The sequence below is a fragment of the Harpegnathos saltator genome, unplaced genomic scaffold, assembly GCF_003227715.2.
Source record: "Harpegnathos saltator strain DR-91 unplaced genomic scaffold, Hsal_v8.6 scaffold126, whole genome shotgun sequence".
Taxonomy (NCBI): domain Eukaryota; kingdom Metazoa; phylum Arthropoda; class Insecta; order Hymenoptera; family Formicidae; genus Harpegnathos; species Harpegnathos saltator.
This window is the reverse complement of record NW_020229902.1, coordinates 691,503-705,935: the sequence shown is the minus strand read 5'-3', so window position 1 is coordinate 705,935 and position 14,433 is coordinate 691,503. Positions and strand designations below refer to the sequence as shown.

General features: G+C 48.0%; 2 protein-coding genes across 9 annotated transcripts in view; both read right to left on the bottom strand.

The window, feature by feature from the left end:
- Window positions 1–5,726: 5,726 nt before the first annotated feature.
- Window positions 5,727–6,519, bottom strand: LOC105187563 (uncharacterized). Its single transcript, XM_025307135.1, has one exon. It carries the CDS (start codon window positions 6,338–6,340, stop codon window positions 6,062–6,064), a length of 279 nt encoding a protein of 92 aa, XP_025162920.1. The 5' UTR covers window positions 6,341–6,519; the 3' UTR covers window positions 5,727–6,061.
- Window positions 6,520–7,201: 682 nt separating this feature from the next.
- Nuak1 (Nuak family kinase 1) overlaps window positions 7,202–14,433 on the bottom strand; it is a 28,798-nt gene continuing 21,566 nt past the window's right edge. For all 8 annotated transcript variants that reach the window (XM_025307094.1, XM_025307100.1, XM_025307110.1 and 5 more), the window contains 3 exons: window positions 9,420–13,254; window positions 8,204–8,836; window positions 7,202–8,082 (listed from right to left, as the gene is read on the bottom strand). In XM_025307094.1, coding sequence (XP_025162879.1) covers window positions 7,971–8,082; window positions 8,204–8,836; window positions 9,420–13,254 — 4,580 coding nt within the window. In that variant the 3' untranslated portion in view covers window positions 7,202–7,970. The remainder of the gene's footprint in view (window positions 8,083–8,203; window positions 8,837–9,419; window positions 13,255–14,433) is intronic.

Genomic DNA, 14,433 nt, shown 5'->3' with positions numbered 1-14,433 from the left:
GATATCGACGGATGAAGGCTGGATATCGACGGAGAAAGGTTAGAAAACTTTAACCTTCGATATCTCCTAAACGGTTAGAGATACAGGCTTCGGACAGGTACCAAATTAAAGCCCTTTCAAAACCCTACATTTTGGACTACAATGACGACCCTCTACTCCCAATAGAAGCGGAGATATCGACGGATGAAGGCTGGATATCGACGGAGAAAGGTTAGAAAACTTTAACCTTCGATATCTCCTAAACGGTTAGAGATACAGGCTTCGGACAGGTACCAAATTAAAGCCCTTTCAAAACCCTACATTTTGGACTACAATGGACGACCCTCTACTCCCAATAGAAGCGGAGATATCGACGATGAAGGCTGGATATCGACGGAGAAAGGTTAGAAAACTTTAACCTTCGATATCTCCTAAACGGTTAGAGATACAGGCTTCGGACAGGTACCAAATTAAAGCCCTTTCAAAACCCTACATTTTGGACTACAATGACGACCCTCTACTCCCAATAGAAGCGGAGATATCGACGGATGAAGGCTGGATATCGACGGAGAAAGGTTAGAAAACTTTAACCTTCGATATCTCCTAAACGGTTAGAGATACAGGCTTCGGACAGGTACCAAATTAAAGCCCTTTCAAAACCCTACATTTTGGACTACAATGGCGACCCTCTACTCCCAATAGAAGCGGAGATATCGACGAATGAAGGCTGGATATCGACGGAGAAAGGTTAGAAAACTTTAACCTTCGATATCTCCTAAACGGTTAGAGATACAGGCTTCGGACAGGTACCAAATTAAAGCCCTTTCAAAACCCTACATTTTGGACTACAATGACGACCCTCTACTCCCAATAGAAGCGGAGATATCGACGGATGAAGGCTGGATATCGACGGAGAAAGGTTAGAAAACTTTAACCTTCGATATCTCCTAAACGGTTAGAGATACAGGCTTCGGACAGGTACCAAATTAAAGCCCTTTCAAAACCCTACATTTTGGACTACAATGACGACCCTCTACTCCCAATAGAAGCGGAGATATCGACGGATGAAGGCTGGATATCGACGGAGAAAGGTTAGAAAACTTTAACCTTCGATATCTCCTAAACGGTTAGAGATACAGGCTTCGGACAGGTACCAAATTAAAGCCCTTTCAAAACCCTACATTTTGGACTACAATGACGACCCTCTACTCCCAATAAAAGCGGAGATATCGACGAATGAAGGCTGGATATCGACGGAGAAAGGTTAGAAAACTTTAACCTTCGATATCTCCTAAACGGTTAGAGATACAGGCTTCGGACAGGTACCAAATTAAAGCCCTTTCAAAACCCTACATTTTGGACTACATGGACGACCCTCTACTCCCAATAGAAGCGGAGATATCGACGGATGAAGGCTGGATATCGACGGAGAAAGGTTAGAAAACTTTAACCTTCGATATCTCCTAAACGGTTAGAGATACAGGCTTCGGACAGGTACCAAATTAAAGCCCTTTCAAAACCCTACATTTTGGACTACATGGACGACCCTCTACTCCCAATAGAAACGGAGATATCGACGAATGAAGGCTGGATATCGACGGATAAAGGTTCGAAAACTTTAACCTTCGATATCTCCTAAACGGTTAGAGATACAGGCTTCGGACAGGTACCAAATTAAAGCCCTTTCAAAACCCTACATTTTGGACTACATGGACGACTCTCTACTCCCAGTAGAAAGCGGAGATATCGACGGAGAAAGGTTGGAAAACTTTAACCTTCGATATCTCCTAAACGGTTAGAGATACAGGCTTCGGACAGGTATCAAATTAAAGCCCGTTCAAAACCCTACATTTTGGACTACATGGACGACCCTCTACTCCTAATAGAAGCGGAGATATCGACGGATGAAGGCTGGATATCGACGTAGAAAGGTTTGGAAAACTTTAATCTTCGATATCTCCTAAACGGTTAGAGATACAGGCATCGGACTGGTACCAAATTAAAGCCCTTTCAAAACCCTACATTTTGGACTACATGGACGACTCTCTACTCCCAGTAGAAGCGGAGATATCGACGGAGAAAGGTTGGAAAACTTTAACCTTCGATATCTCCTAAACGGTTAGAGATACAGGCTTCGGACAGGTACCAAATTAAAGCCCGTTCAAAACCCTACATTTTGGACTACATGGACGACCCTCTACTCCCAGTAGAAGCGGAGATATCGACGGATGAAGGCTGGACATCGACGGAGAAAGGTTGGAAAACTTTAACCTTCGATATCTCCCAAACGGTTAGAGATACAGGCTTCGGACAGGTACCAAATTAAAGCCCGTTCAAAACCCTACATTTTGGACTACATGGACGACTCTCTACTCCCAGTAGAAGCGGAGATATCGACGGAGAAAGGTTGGAAAACTTTAACCTTCGATATCTCCTAAACGGTTAGAGATACAGGCTTCGGACAGGTACCAAATTAAAGCCCGTTCAAAACCCTACATTTTGGACTACATGGACGACCCTCTACTCCTAGTAGAAGCGGAGATATCGACGGATGAAGGCTGGATATCGACGGAGAAAGGTTTGGAAAACTTTAATCTTCGATATCTCCTAAACGGTTAGAGATACAGGCATCGGACTGGTACCAAATTAAAGCCCTTTCAAAACCCTACATTTTGGACTACATGGACGACTCTCTACTCCCAGTAGAAGCGGAGATATCGACGGAGAAAGGTTGGAAAACTTTAACCTTCGATATCTCCTAAACGGTTAGAGATACAGGCTTCGGACAGGTACCAAATTAAAGCCCGTTCAAAACCCTACATTTTGGACTACATGGACGACCCTCTACTCCTAGTAGAAGCGGAGATATCGACGGATGAAGGCTTCATATCGACGGAGAAAGGTTTGGAAAACTTTAATCTTCGATATCTCCTAAACGGTTAGAGATACAGGCATCGGACTGGTACCAAATTAAAGCCCTTTCAAAACCCTACATTTTGGACTACATGGACGACTCTCTACTCCCAGTAGAAGCGGAGATATCGACGGAGAAAGGTTGGAAAACTTTAACCTTCGATATCTCCTAAACGGTTAGAGATACAGGCTTCGGACAGGTACCAAATTAAAGCCCGTTCAAAACCCTACATTTGGACTACATGGACGACCCTCTACTCCCAGTAGAAGCGGAGATATCGACGGATGAAGGCTGGATATCGACGGAGAAAGGTTGGAAAACTTTAACCTTCGATATCTCCTAAACGGTTAGAGATACAGGCTTCGGACTGGTACCAAATTAAAGCCCTTTCAAAACCCTACATTTTGGACTACATGGACGACTCTCTACTCCCAGTAGAAACGGAGATATCGACGGATGAAGGCTGGATATCGACGAAGAAAGGTTTGGAAAACTTTAACCTTCGATATCTCCTAAACGGTAAGAGATACAGGCTTCGGACATGTACCAAATTAAAGCCCGTTCAAAACCCTACATTTTGGACTACTTGGACGACCCTCTACTCCCAGTAGAAGCGGAGATATCGACGGATGAAGGCTGGATATCGACGGAGAAAGGTTGGAAAACTTTAACCTTCGATATCTCCTAAACGGTTAGAGATACAGGCTTCGGACTGGTACCAAATTAAAGCCCTTTCAAAACCCTACATTTTGGACTACATGGACGACCCTCTACTCCCAGTAGAAGCGGAGATATCGACGGATGAAGGCTGGATATCGACGAAGAAAGGTTTGGAAAAATTTAACCTTCGATATCTTCTAAACGGTTAGAGATACAGGCTTCGGACTGGTACCAAATTAAAGCCCTTTCAAAACCCTACATTTTGGACTACATGGACGACTCTCTACTCCCAGTAGAAGCGGAGATATCGACGGAGAAAGGTTGGAAAACTTTAACCTTCGATATCTCCTAAACGGTTAGAGATACAGGCTTCGGACAGGTACCAAATTAAAGCCCTTTCAAAACCCTACATTTTGGACTACATGGACGACTCTCTACTCCCAGTAGAAGCGGAGATATCGACGGAGAAAGGTTGGAAAACTTTAACCTTCGATATCTCCTAAACGGTTAGAGATACAGGCTTCGGACAGGTACCAAATTAAAGCCCGTTCAAAACCCTACATTTTGGACTACATGGACGACTCTCTACTCCCAGTAGAAGCGGAGATATCGACGGAGAAAGGTTGGAAAACTTTAACCTTCGATATCTCCTAAACGGTTAGAGATACAGGCTTCGGACAGGTACCAAATTAAAGCCCGTTCAATACCCTACATTTTGGACTACATGGACGACCCTCTACTCCCAGTAGAAGCGGAGATATCGACGGATGAAGGCTGGACATCGACGGAGAAAGGTTGGAAAACTTTAACCTTCGATATCTCCTAAACGGTTAGAGATACAGGCTTCGGACAGGTACCAAATTAAAGCCCGTTCAAAACCCTACATTTTGGACTACTTGGACGACCCTCTACTCCCAGTAGAAGCGGAGATATCGACGGATGAAAGCTGGATATCGACGAAGAAAGGTTTGGAATACTTTAACCTTCGATATCTCCTAAACGGTTAGAGATACAGGCTTCGGACTGGTACCAAATTAAAGCCCTTTCAAAACCCTACATTTTGGACTACATGGACGACTCTCTACTCCCAGTAGAAGCGGAGATATCGACGGAGAAAGGTTGGAAAACTTTAACCTTCGATATCTCCTAAACGGTTAGAGATACAGGCTTCGGACAGGTACCAAATTAAAGCCCTTTCAAAACCCTACATTTTGGACTACATGGACGACCCTCTACTCCCAGTAGAAGCGGAGATATCGACGGATGAAGGCTGGATATCGACGGAGAAAGGTTGGAAAAGTTTAACCTTCGATATCTCCTAAACGGTTAGAGATACAGGCTTCGGACAGGTACCAAATTAAAGCCCTTTCAAAACCCTACATTTTGGACTACATGGACGACTCTCTACTCCCAGTAGAAGCGGAGATATCGACGGATGAAGGCTGGATATCGATGGAGAAAGGCTGGAAAACTTTAACCTTCGATATCTCCTAAACGGTTAGAGATACAGGCTTCGGACTGGTACCAAATTAAAGCCCTTTCAAAACCCTACATTTTGGACTACATGGACGACTCTCTACTCCCAGTAGAAGCGGAGATATCGACGGATGAAGGCTGGATATCGATCGAGAAAGGCTGGAAAACTTTAACCTTCGATATCTCCTAAACGGTTAGAGATACAGGCCTGGCTCTGGCACCAAATTAAAGTCCTCTCAAAACCCTACATTTTGCCGTAAATGGCGACTCTCTACTCCCAGTAGAAGCGGAGATATCAACGGAGAAAGGTTGGAAAACTTTAACCTTCGATATCTCCTAAACGGTTAGAGATACAGGCCTGGTTCTGGCACTAAATTAAAGTCCTCTCAAAATCCTACATTTTCGACTACATGGACGACTCTCTACTCCCAGTAGAAGCGGAGATATCAACGGAGGAAGGCTGGATATCGATGGAGAAAGGCTGGAAAACTTTAACCTTCGATATCTCTTAACCTTCGATAACCTTCGATAAACGGTTAGAGATACAGGCCTGGCTCTGGCACCAAATTAAAGTCCTCTCAAAACCCTACATTTTGCCGTAAATGGCGACTCTCTACTCCCAGTAGAAGCGGAGATATCAACGGAGAAAGGTTGGAAAACTTTAACCTTCGATATATTAATTAAAATGATTCTCTTTATTAGATCCGATTTCGAGTCGGTCGACGCGATTTAGCGATACACGTGAGAGTGTCGCGGTTATTTTTCAAAGAGAGAGAGAGAGAGCGGATGTTATTCCGTCTCATATTGATATTTTCGCGATTGTGATTCCCGGGTGATTCACGTCTTGAACGGCACGCCCGTGAATTTCTCCTCCGGTAGACCTCCGTACTGCCTCCGACGTGAGACCTCGACCGCGATAAAGTCCACCTGCCGTCTCGGGAAACGCAATCTCGGGTCCTTCGAGAGGGGTACTAACGGTACGTTGAACCAGCCGTACCTGCGAAGGATCTACCTTGAGAAGGACGAATTCTCTTATTTGCACTTACTCGTCTCGCGCAAAGGCGCGTACTCCATGTTCGCTGCCGGTGGTCTGAACGAATAGACGTCCTTGGGCGTCTTCTCCATTTCACGTTTAACCAAGTCGACGTCGTTCTGTTTGACGTCCGCCGGCGAGAGCACGTCGTGTTTCGCGTAAAATTTGCCGGTCAACGGTTTCGTTCGCAGGCTGGGCACGAATACCTCCCGCACGCTTATCAACCTGTTCTCTTTCTCGAATCTTTCGGTGTACACGCGTAACTTGAAGGGATCCATGAATAACTCGGACGCTACGGCGGCGATCCTACGGATAACGTGCGAGCTGGGCTCGACTCTCTCGACATCGGAAGCGCGAAGACGGAAACAAAAGAGGGAACTTGAACACCTGGACGACAAAGTTCAAGCCTCTCACGCTCGTCATTCAACATCGTCAAGTACTTGAAGAACGCTCGCGTTAAACGAGTGAAGAGTGCAGCAGCGGCACCATGCGGTGCGGGTTCCATTTGAAGTATTGATATTTATTTTAAAATATGTATATCAATAGAAAACACATACATAACAAGCGGAAGACCGTGGCCGATCAGTCAGAGGTTTCCCAGGCCGGTAACATCGTTGTTTCATTTTTTTTCCTTCCCCGTTCGTTTCTTCTCTACTTTCTTTCTCGTAGTCTCCCCAATCGATCCGACCAGAAATTGCTCTCATAAATATATAAGGCGATACTCGTGTAGTAGTAGTGGTGGTGGTAATGGTGTAGCAGTAGTAGTGTAATAGAGTAGTAGTAATAGTAGTAATAGTAGTAGTAATACAAGGAACTAAAGCGCCTGTTGCTGTTTCTTCTCTACTAAAGTCTGGCATTGCGCCCTAAAGCGTCACGCTGCTCCAAACACGATTCGTTGATCGTCGTTGCTTGTCATCGACCAGCACGCTGTCGAGACGATTCACTTCGCTCACGATGCGGAAGACCTGCCTTGGAAGATTCGCTTACTTACAGAGCTCCACTAGAAATCTAATGATCATTTTCATTCGTGACACAATACTGTGAACACAATTATGGCAATAGATGCGGGCTGACGAGCCGTTGAGTGTATATATATATATATATATATATATATTTGTTTTTTTTCCTTTTGATTCCTTGAAGAAAAACGAAAACAGCCTACGTGCACACGATTTAAATTCATTACAGCAGTGGACACTTTCGAACGCGAGTTAGGCCGACCAAGTGAGTGACGTCAAACGTGAGATTAAAACGGATACCTCGTAGCTCCAACTACGTATCTGTATTGCAGCACTGAGCGAGACGAAGCTCCCGACGTTACTCTTCCGCTAGTTAGCTCTGCCGACTTGTATATTTATATCTCTATAAATATTGGAGCCAGAGATTCTCAATTCTCTCAGATACGGAGAGAAGACGCGCGCGTGTCGCTTCGATATTCGGATCGTCTTTCGTTACCGACGAGATACGAAGAAATTCCAGAATGAAAAATCTCACACAATCAACGAGACATTTTCTTCCGCATTTCTCTCGGCTCTAATCTTTTCCGACGCGGGACGACGAAAAGGTAATAATTTAATTCCGCGTTCCAAGCGAAGAAACGTCTCACACGAGACGTAGCAGATGATTTCGGACTAGAATCGCCGGTTCGGAAAGGATTAGGACTACACACACACCTAAAACAATAGTCCCGAAACCCGAAAGTGTCAAGGTGTATATATCTCGATGGTAGCGATATGTTTCAGAGCTGTTGAACACGATCCTCCTCGCTCCATCCTTCATCAATTGCCGTCGCCAATGATTATCGCCGTGATAACGCGATAACGCGAGACACTCGGACGCGATATATCCGTATGATAAAATTACTACAGTAATAAGACGCATTCGGTAAAATGTCCTTACATCCCTAAATTACTTTCCGTCCGAGAGGTATTGCTTCTGTTCGGCGACAGACAGGTTTGGTAAGACATCCGTGGTCGTCGAAGACATATCCCTCGCTTCGCTGAGACGTTGCTTCATGTTTCTGAAAGAATCACAAGGCTGCAGTGTTTGCGGATCCGCGAAGACTTACGCTCAGAGAATGTCTCAGAGAAATTCTTCCTTTCTCCTGCGTAACTTTTACTACGCTCGGCCTTCACTCGTACCTTTTCTGCTCACCGAGCGATCTGTCGTTCCCTTCACCGACTTCCACATCCGCCATCTTATCCGTGTAAGACCTCTGCTTGTCTGTACTGTACTGCGGCAGGTCCAGATTGCCGTTGTGATGGTATCCATTCTCATACCTGCTCAGGTAGCCGTCCAGCAGCGGCGACCTGCAGATGTCGCGTGGCGACAGGTAGTCGGGGTTGCTCGGCGACAAGATCTCCTCGTAATACTCCACGCTCTTCGGCGCCAGACTGCCGACGGTCGAGCCGTACTTCCTCCTCGGCAAGGTCGCCGAGATGCTCCTGCTGCGGTAGGAGTCCGCGACGGCATCGTTGAGAGAGGATCTCGACAAGGGACTCTTGTATGAGTTCACGATGTCGTTGTCGGTGATGATGTCCGTGCTATGATACTTGGCGCGGGCAGTTGCGAGGTCCAACGTCGGCGACCTCACGTATTTTCTCAGGGAATCGTGCGAGGAAGACGGCAAGCTGCCGTAATGATCGAAGATGGACCGCGCCTCCGGACTGTGATGATCGTACGACGACGACGACGCGTTCAAGGAGTCGCTGTATCTCTCCCGGTCGACCGGAGACTTCATATCGTCGCCGTACAAACCGTAACTCTTGTCCGCTCTGCGAAAAAGATGAAAGATTCAAGAAGAGGGGCTGAGGAATGTGGGAAATTTGTGTTTTGTACCTGTTGCAAAATAAGCTAAATCTTTATGCTTTTTAAAAATTCTCGATAATTTCTGTGTGAACACTCATGTATATTTCTGTGTTAATTTAAATATATAGTCTTCATTTAATTCCTGGAAGGCTGCGCCTATTCTATCTTGACACACGACGGATACATCAACGAATAATCATCTGATTCTCATTTCTGCATTCTTAGGAATAATTATTGTATACAGAACAGTGAACAATATATGTCACTATATAGAAATATTAATTTATCTTAGAAAACAATAATAATTACTATTTTATGATAAATAATTTGATATGTGGGATTTCTATAATTATCAATTATTATTAATGTAAAACATAATTATATATAATTCTTATCTCATTGATATACGGAATTATCAATTACTATTGTATAATAATTAATGATTCATTTGGAAATAGTAATTATCGTCAGCAACAATTCTTATTCTCAAAAATACAGAGATGGCATCGTTGAGAAAGTCCGCGCGCGCTTGATCCTGGGGATCCTTACCTCGTCCTGGGGACTCCGTAGCTGTACAATCTACTGCGCGCCCACTCTCTGGAGCTGTTGAAGCTTGACCTTCTGGGTAGAGTCACGCTGCTCACCCCAGGCGGTGGCGCCGTCAAGGACGGTCTCTTCCGGTCGTTGAACCTCGAGTAGAAGCTGCGTCTGCGTATCCGGTCTATAACAGACTCCGAGCTGTCGCCACGCGCGAGCAAAGAGTACGAGGGCGAGGTAGGCGAGTGCAGGTCGCTGCGATTGTGATTCAGGTCGGCCGAGCAGATCGACCAGGAGTCGAAGCTCTCGGGCTCCTCGGGCGAGAACATCTCGCTGATGCTGTCCTCCACCGGGTCTTTCGCCACGTTGTCCGTCTCGTTGACCTCCCTGGACGGATCCGCCGGGAAGATCTCTCGCGGCAGAGTCTTCTCGATGTCCTTGTTCTGCGTACTCTCGGCGACGATCGGCTCGACAACGGGCTGCTGCGGGCTGCTGCGGTCATTTCGCGACTCAATGTGATTTTCGATGATCCGGGCGCACTCGGTGACTTCTCGCTTCAGCTCGGCCACGTCCTTCGCTCGCAGAGGCTTGTCGATGACGATCTTGTTGCCGGTGATGTTGGCGTGATACGTCATCTTCGACAAGCACTCCAGCAGCTTATCGGCATCTGCTTCGCAGGCAGGAGCGTCCGTCTTGGGTGACTCAACGCAGACACTCGAGCTCGCCCTGGGCGAGTCGGACTTGGGCGAGTCTCTCTTGGGAGTCGTGTGTCTGAACGTGTGCTGCGGTATCTTGGACAAGTCGAGCTTCAGACTCGCCCGGTTCGGTCGACTCTGTTCCGAGATTCTGGTCTGGCTGACGTTGGAGTTCGAAGCATTGCGAGCCACCGGACCGGAGGAGCTCTGAGCCGACGACGCGGAGCTCGACACGTTCTGGAGAACGGAATTCGTCTGCGAGCTATCGACGGCCGTCATCCTTGCACTGGACTTGCTCGCTGCAGTGTGGCTCGTCAGGGTATCGCTTTTGGGCACTGAATTCGTGTTTTGCACGGAGTAGTCGACGGGTAGTCTCGCGGACGAGGTTTCTCGCGACTGAAGAACGTCCGAAGACGGTTCGAGGTTCGCCTGCCTCGAGGGGGATTTCACGGGCGAAGTCTGATTATCGACATTGTTGCCTCTGTTAGTCGAACTCTGGACTGGGACTGGGTTCCCGACTTCGGGGCTTTTTTCCTTCTTCGTCGTGATAATTTTCTTCCTCAACAACGACGGCCTCGACGACGTTTTCTCCTTCTCATCGGACTTGCTCTCGGAGCTGTCGGACGACTTCTTCACGACCTTCCTCACGACGCGCACGATCTTTTTCTTCTTGGTGCCGTTGATCTCATCCTTGTCCGCGGCTTCCTTCGGCTTCGCCGGCTTCTTCGTCTTCTTGTCTGCGTCGTCGCCCCTGTCGATTTTCGTGACCGATTCATTCTTGCTCAGGGAACTGATGTTCTTCTTGGTCTTCAACAATTTCTTATCTTCACCGCTCATGACGGACTCTGCTGCGTGCTTGTTGTCCCTCTGCGGATACTCCGACTCGCCGGATAACTTCCTCGGCGGCTCCGCCTTCTCCAGCGCCTTCATCTTCTCCACCGATGAGTCTGATTGCGCCATTTTCTCCGGCGCTCTCTTCATCTCCTTCGTTTGCTTCTCCACGGTGGACTTCTTCTCCTTAGAAATCGACTCCTTCGACTTCTCCTTGGGCGGCGACCTTTTGTACTCACTCGCGATCTTTTCCGGCGACTTCTTGCCGCTCTCCGGCGCCTTGCTCTTCGTCAATTTACCGGCGAATTTAGTCGTCGGTATCTTGGTCGTCGCGACAGCGTCTTCTTCCAGCTCGGTCTTCGCACACTTGGGCGGACTTCTCTTCAGCTTGCTCACGATCGTGCTCTGAACACGGCTGTTCGCATTCAGTTTTGCGTCCCCGCTCTTGAAGATGCCCAACACCGACGTCACCCGTCCGCCCGTCTTGGACGTGCTTTTCACCTTGTCTTTGCTCAACGGCAGATCCTCCACGCTCAACGCTCGCTTCAACAGGCCGCAGTTCGCCGGCTCGGTCGGCGACGGACACTCGACCGGTGGTGCGGAATTCTCACGCAGTCTACGTTCTTTTCGCTCGCCGATTGCCACCGGAACGGCGTCGCCATTCATCGTCGGCTGCTTCGTCGTGGTCTCGTCGCTCGAGCGCAGCCGCTCCAGCTTTCTCTCCAGCAGGTGTAAGAAGCTGCTCTTGGAGCCGCTACCCTGACGCTCGATCTTCACTCGCTCCTTGTCCTCGTTCTGAGATCTATCCTCCGACGAGGCGGTCGCTTCCAGCGACTTGCCCTTCTGCAGCGTGTTTATCTCGTCCTTCTGTTCCTTGCAGATCCTCTCGTCCTTGCGCTCCTCCTCTTTGCGGTCTTTGCTCTCGCTCTTCCGTCTCATGAACCTCGACTTGCGCCGCTCGTTCTCCGCCGCTTTCTGCGCCTCCTTCTCCTTCACGTACTGGCTTTCCTCTCGCGGCGTGTCGAAGAAGTCTGGCCGCAAAAAGCGCGAAATGCGATGCTGCTTCGGCTGCTTCTGGCTCTTGTTGTCCTTCGGCTCATCTTTGTTGTTATTGTTGCCACCGCCGCCGCCGCCTCTGAAGAACTTGCTGAGTATCGACCGCTCCCGACTGACGCTGACCAGCGCGTCCGGCGAGCCTGCGAAGGACTTTCTGCGGTCCGAGCTGACGCTGGATTCCCTAGTCAACGAGCCCGAACGTAGTCGCAGACTTGGGATGCAGCTGCGCCTCTTGGACGCGACAGAATTGGCCGACTGCTCCGTGGCGGAGGAGGCCGTGGCGCTGGTGGTAGCGCCGGTGCTGCTGCTGCTGTTGTTGTTGTTGTTGTTGTTGTTATTGTTGGTGATGAGCGCCTCCTTGTCGCATTTGTCCGTGTCCTTGTAATGGGAGATGAGGTTCGGATTGAACCGCTGCGGCGTGAGGTTCTTCAGCTTGGACTCCTTGATGAGGTTCTCCGCGGCCAAGAGTCGAGTCTCGAAGCTGCGCGACGCCGCGTCGGACTTGGACGTGGTGGAGAAGGACTTGCCGTAATCGCCCAGATTCGACGACGACTCCGTAGGCGAGGTCTCGCAGGACTTGGCCGACACGCTGGACGTCGTGGTGGTGTCCATGAGATTCGCGTTCGAGTTGCACATGGAGATCGACGTGGTGGTCTCCGACACGGAGCCGTTGTTGTCGGCGTCGGTGTCCTCCTCTTTGCACGGGCCGTACGACGCCTCGTCGAGGACAAGAGGCTCCTCCTGGATCTTGTCCGCGGCCGCTCTGTAGCCGTGGAAGTTGTCGCGCCGCGCGTTACCCACACTGACTCCTCCGCCCGACTCCTTGTACTTGCGACCGAGGGTCATGATGTGCCGCGGCAACGGCGGCAACAGTCCGTGTTCCTCGTGATCGTCGAACAGGCTGATGCTTCGGCGCGGTGAGTGCCGTTCGAATCGCTCAAACTGCTTGGCCGGCTCCAGCAGGCTGTTGGCGCGTCTGATACCGCGATCGACCGACCTGCCCCGGTACTCGGTCTGATCGGAGCTCGCTGACGCGGAGTGACGCTTCGCCACCTCGCCGGTCGACGCCATCAGGCTGAGGGTCTCCCTCGTAGGCGACTGATAGTACTTGTCGCGCGGCAACGACTGCCGGGTCTGCTCGATCAACTGCCTGCTCAGCCTGCGTGCCAAGCTCGGAGTGAAGCTCTGCTCCAGCGACTCCTGCGTCTCCTTCCTGACTTGCGCCGTCTCCGCTGCTTCTACGTCTTCGTGTGTTTCTACTTTATCTGAAAGCAATCGAGACAGAGTCTACTACGCACGTCTCTCGCATGCATGTCGCGTATTCGTGTCCTGCGTGCGTGCATGTGTGCGTGTGTATCTCTCTCTCTCTCTTTCTCTCTCTCTCTCTCTCTCTCTCTCTCTCTCTCTCTCTCTCTCTCTCTCTCTCTCTCTCTCTCTCTCTCTCTCTCTCTCTCTCTACGTGTCGATGGCGATTAACTGCTACCATTGGGTAATCGTGCGCGCAAGAATACTCTCCCACACGTCGGTATTTACACTCCTTTATTTCTACATACATAAATCTTTCTTATAAAATCTGTCGAAAAATGTAATAAATAAAATGAAACGTCTCTCTTTATCTCTCTCTTTCTCTCATTAGCTCATTCTCACTCTCTTTCTCTCTCTCCCTCGCTCTCTCCCTTTCAGAGCTTTGTCAAGTTACCGAGTGTTCTGTAAATGGCTCCACATATCGACCATGTATGTGGTGCTAACTGCTTTAAGCACGTGTGCGTCGATGCACACTTTCAAGTCGCCAAGGAGAAGCACTGAACGCGACTACTACGCTCTAGCAAAGTGACTTCGGTGACTTAGAATAGTGGAAGATTTCGAACTAGTCTTAAGGACAGAGATCACACACGTTATATAAATAATGGCTCCTTGGAAATGTGCATCAACGATACCATGTATCGTATCGTATACACGTACTGTGTTCTGTTTCGTATAAATATATTTATATGTCTATACGTATATATTTATATATATATATATATATTAATACAGAAAATTATAGATGTGTACTCATTTAACACTGATCATGCAAGCAAGAGATTCGTTTTATACATATCGAGAGGGAAAAACAGTTACGATAGACTTCACAGACCGACTGTAACAAATACATCTAGAACGGTACGCGATTGGTAGTAGTTATAATATAAAAAGAAAAAAAAGAGAAGAAAAAAAATGAAGGAATCACGTCTCGCAGAATAAATATATACACGATATATTTATACACGCGTGTATATATCTCATCACTCTTAATGCTTTCCTACAAATCACAATGTGTTAAATGAGTAGACTTAAGACAAGAAGTAGTGCACAATGTGGATAATATTAAATACAATATGTATATATGCATTATATCAAAGCATGCGAAGACAATGTGAAGTAATAAAAAAAACGCTGTTATT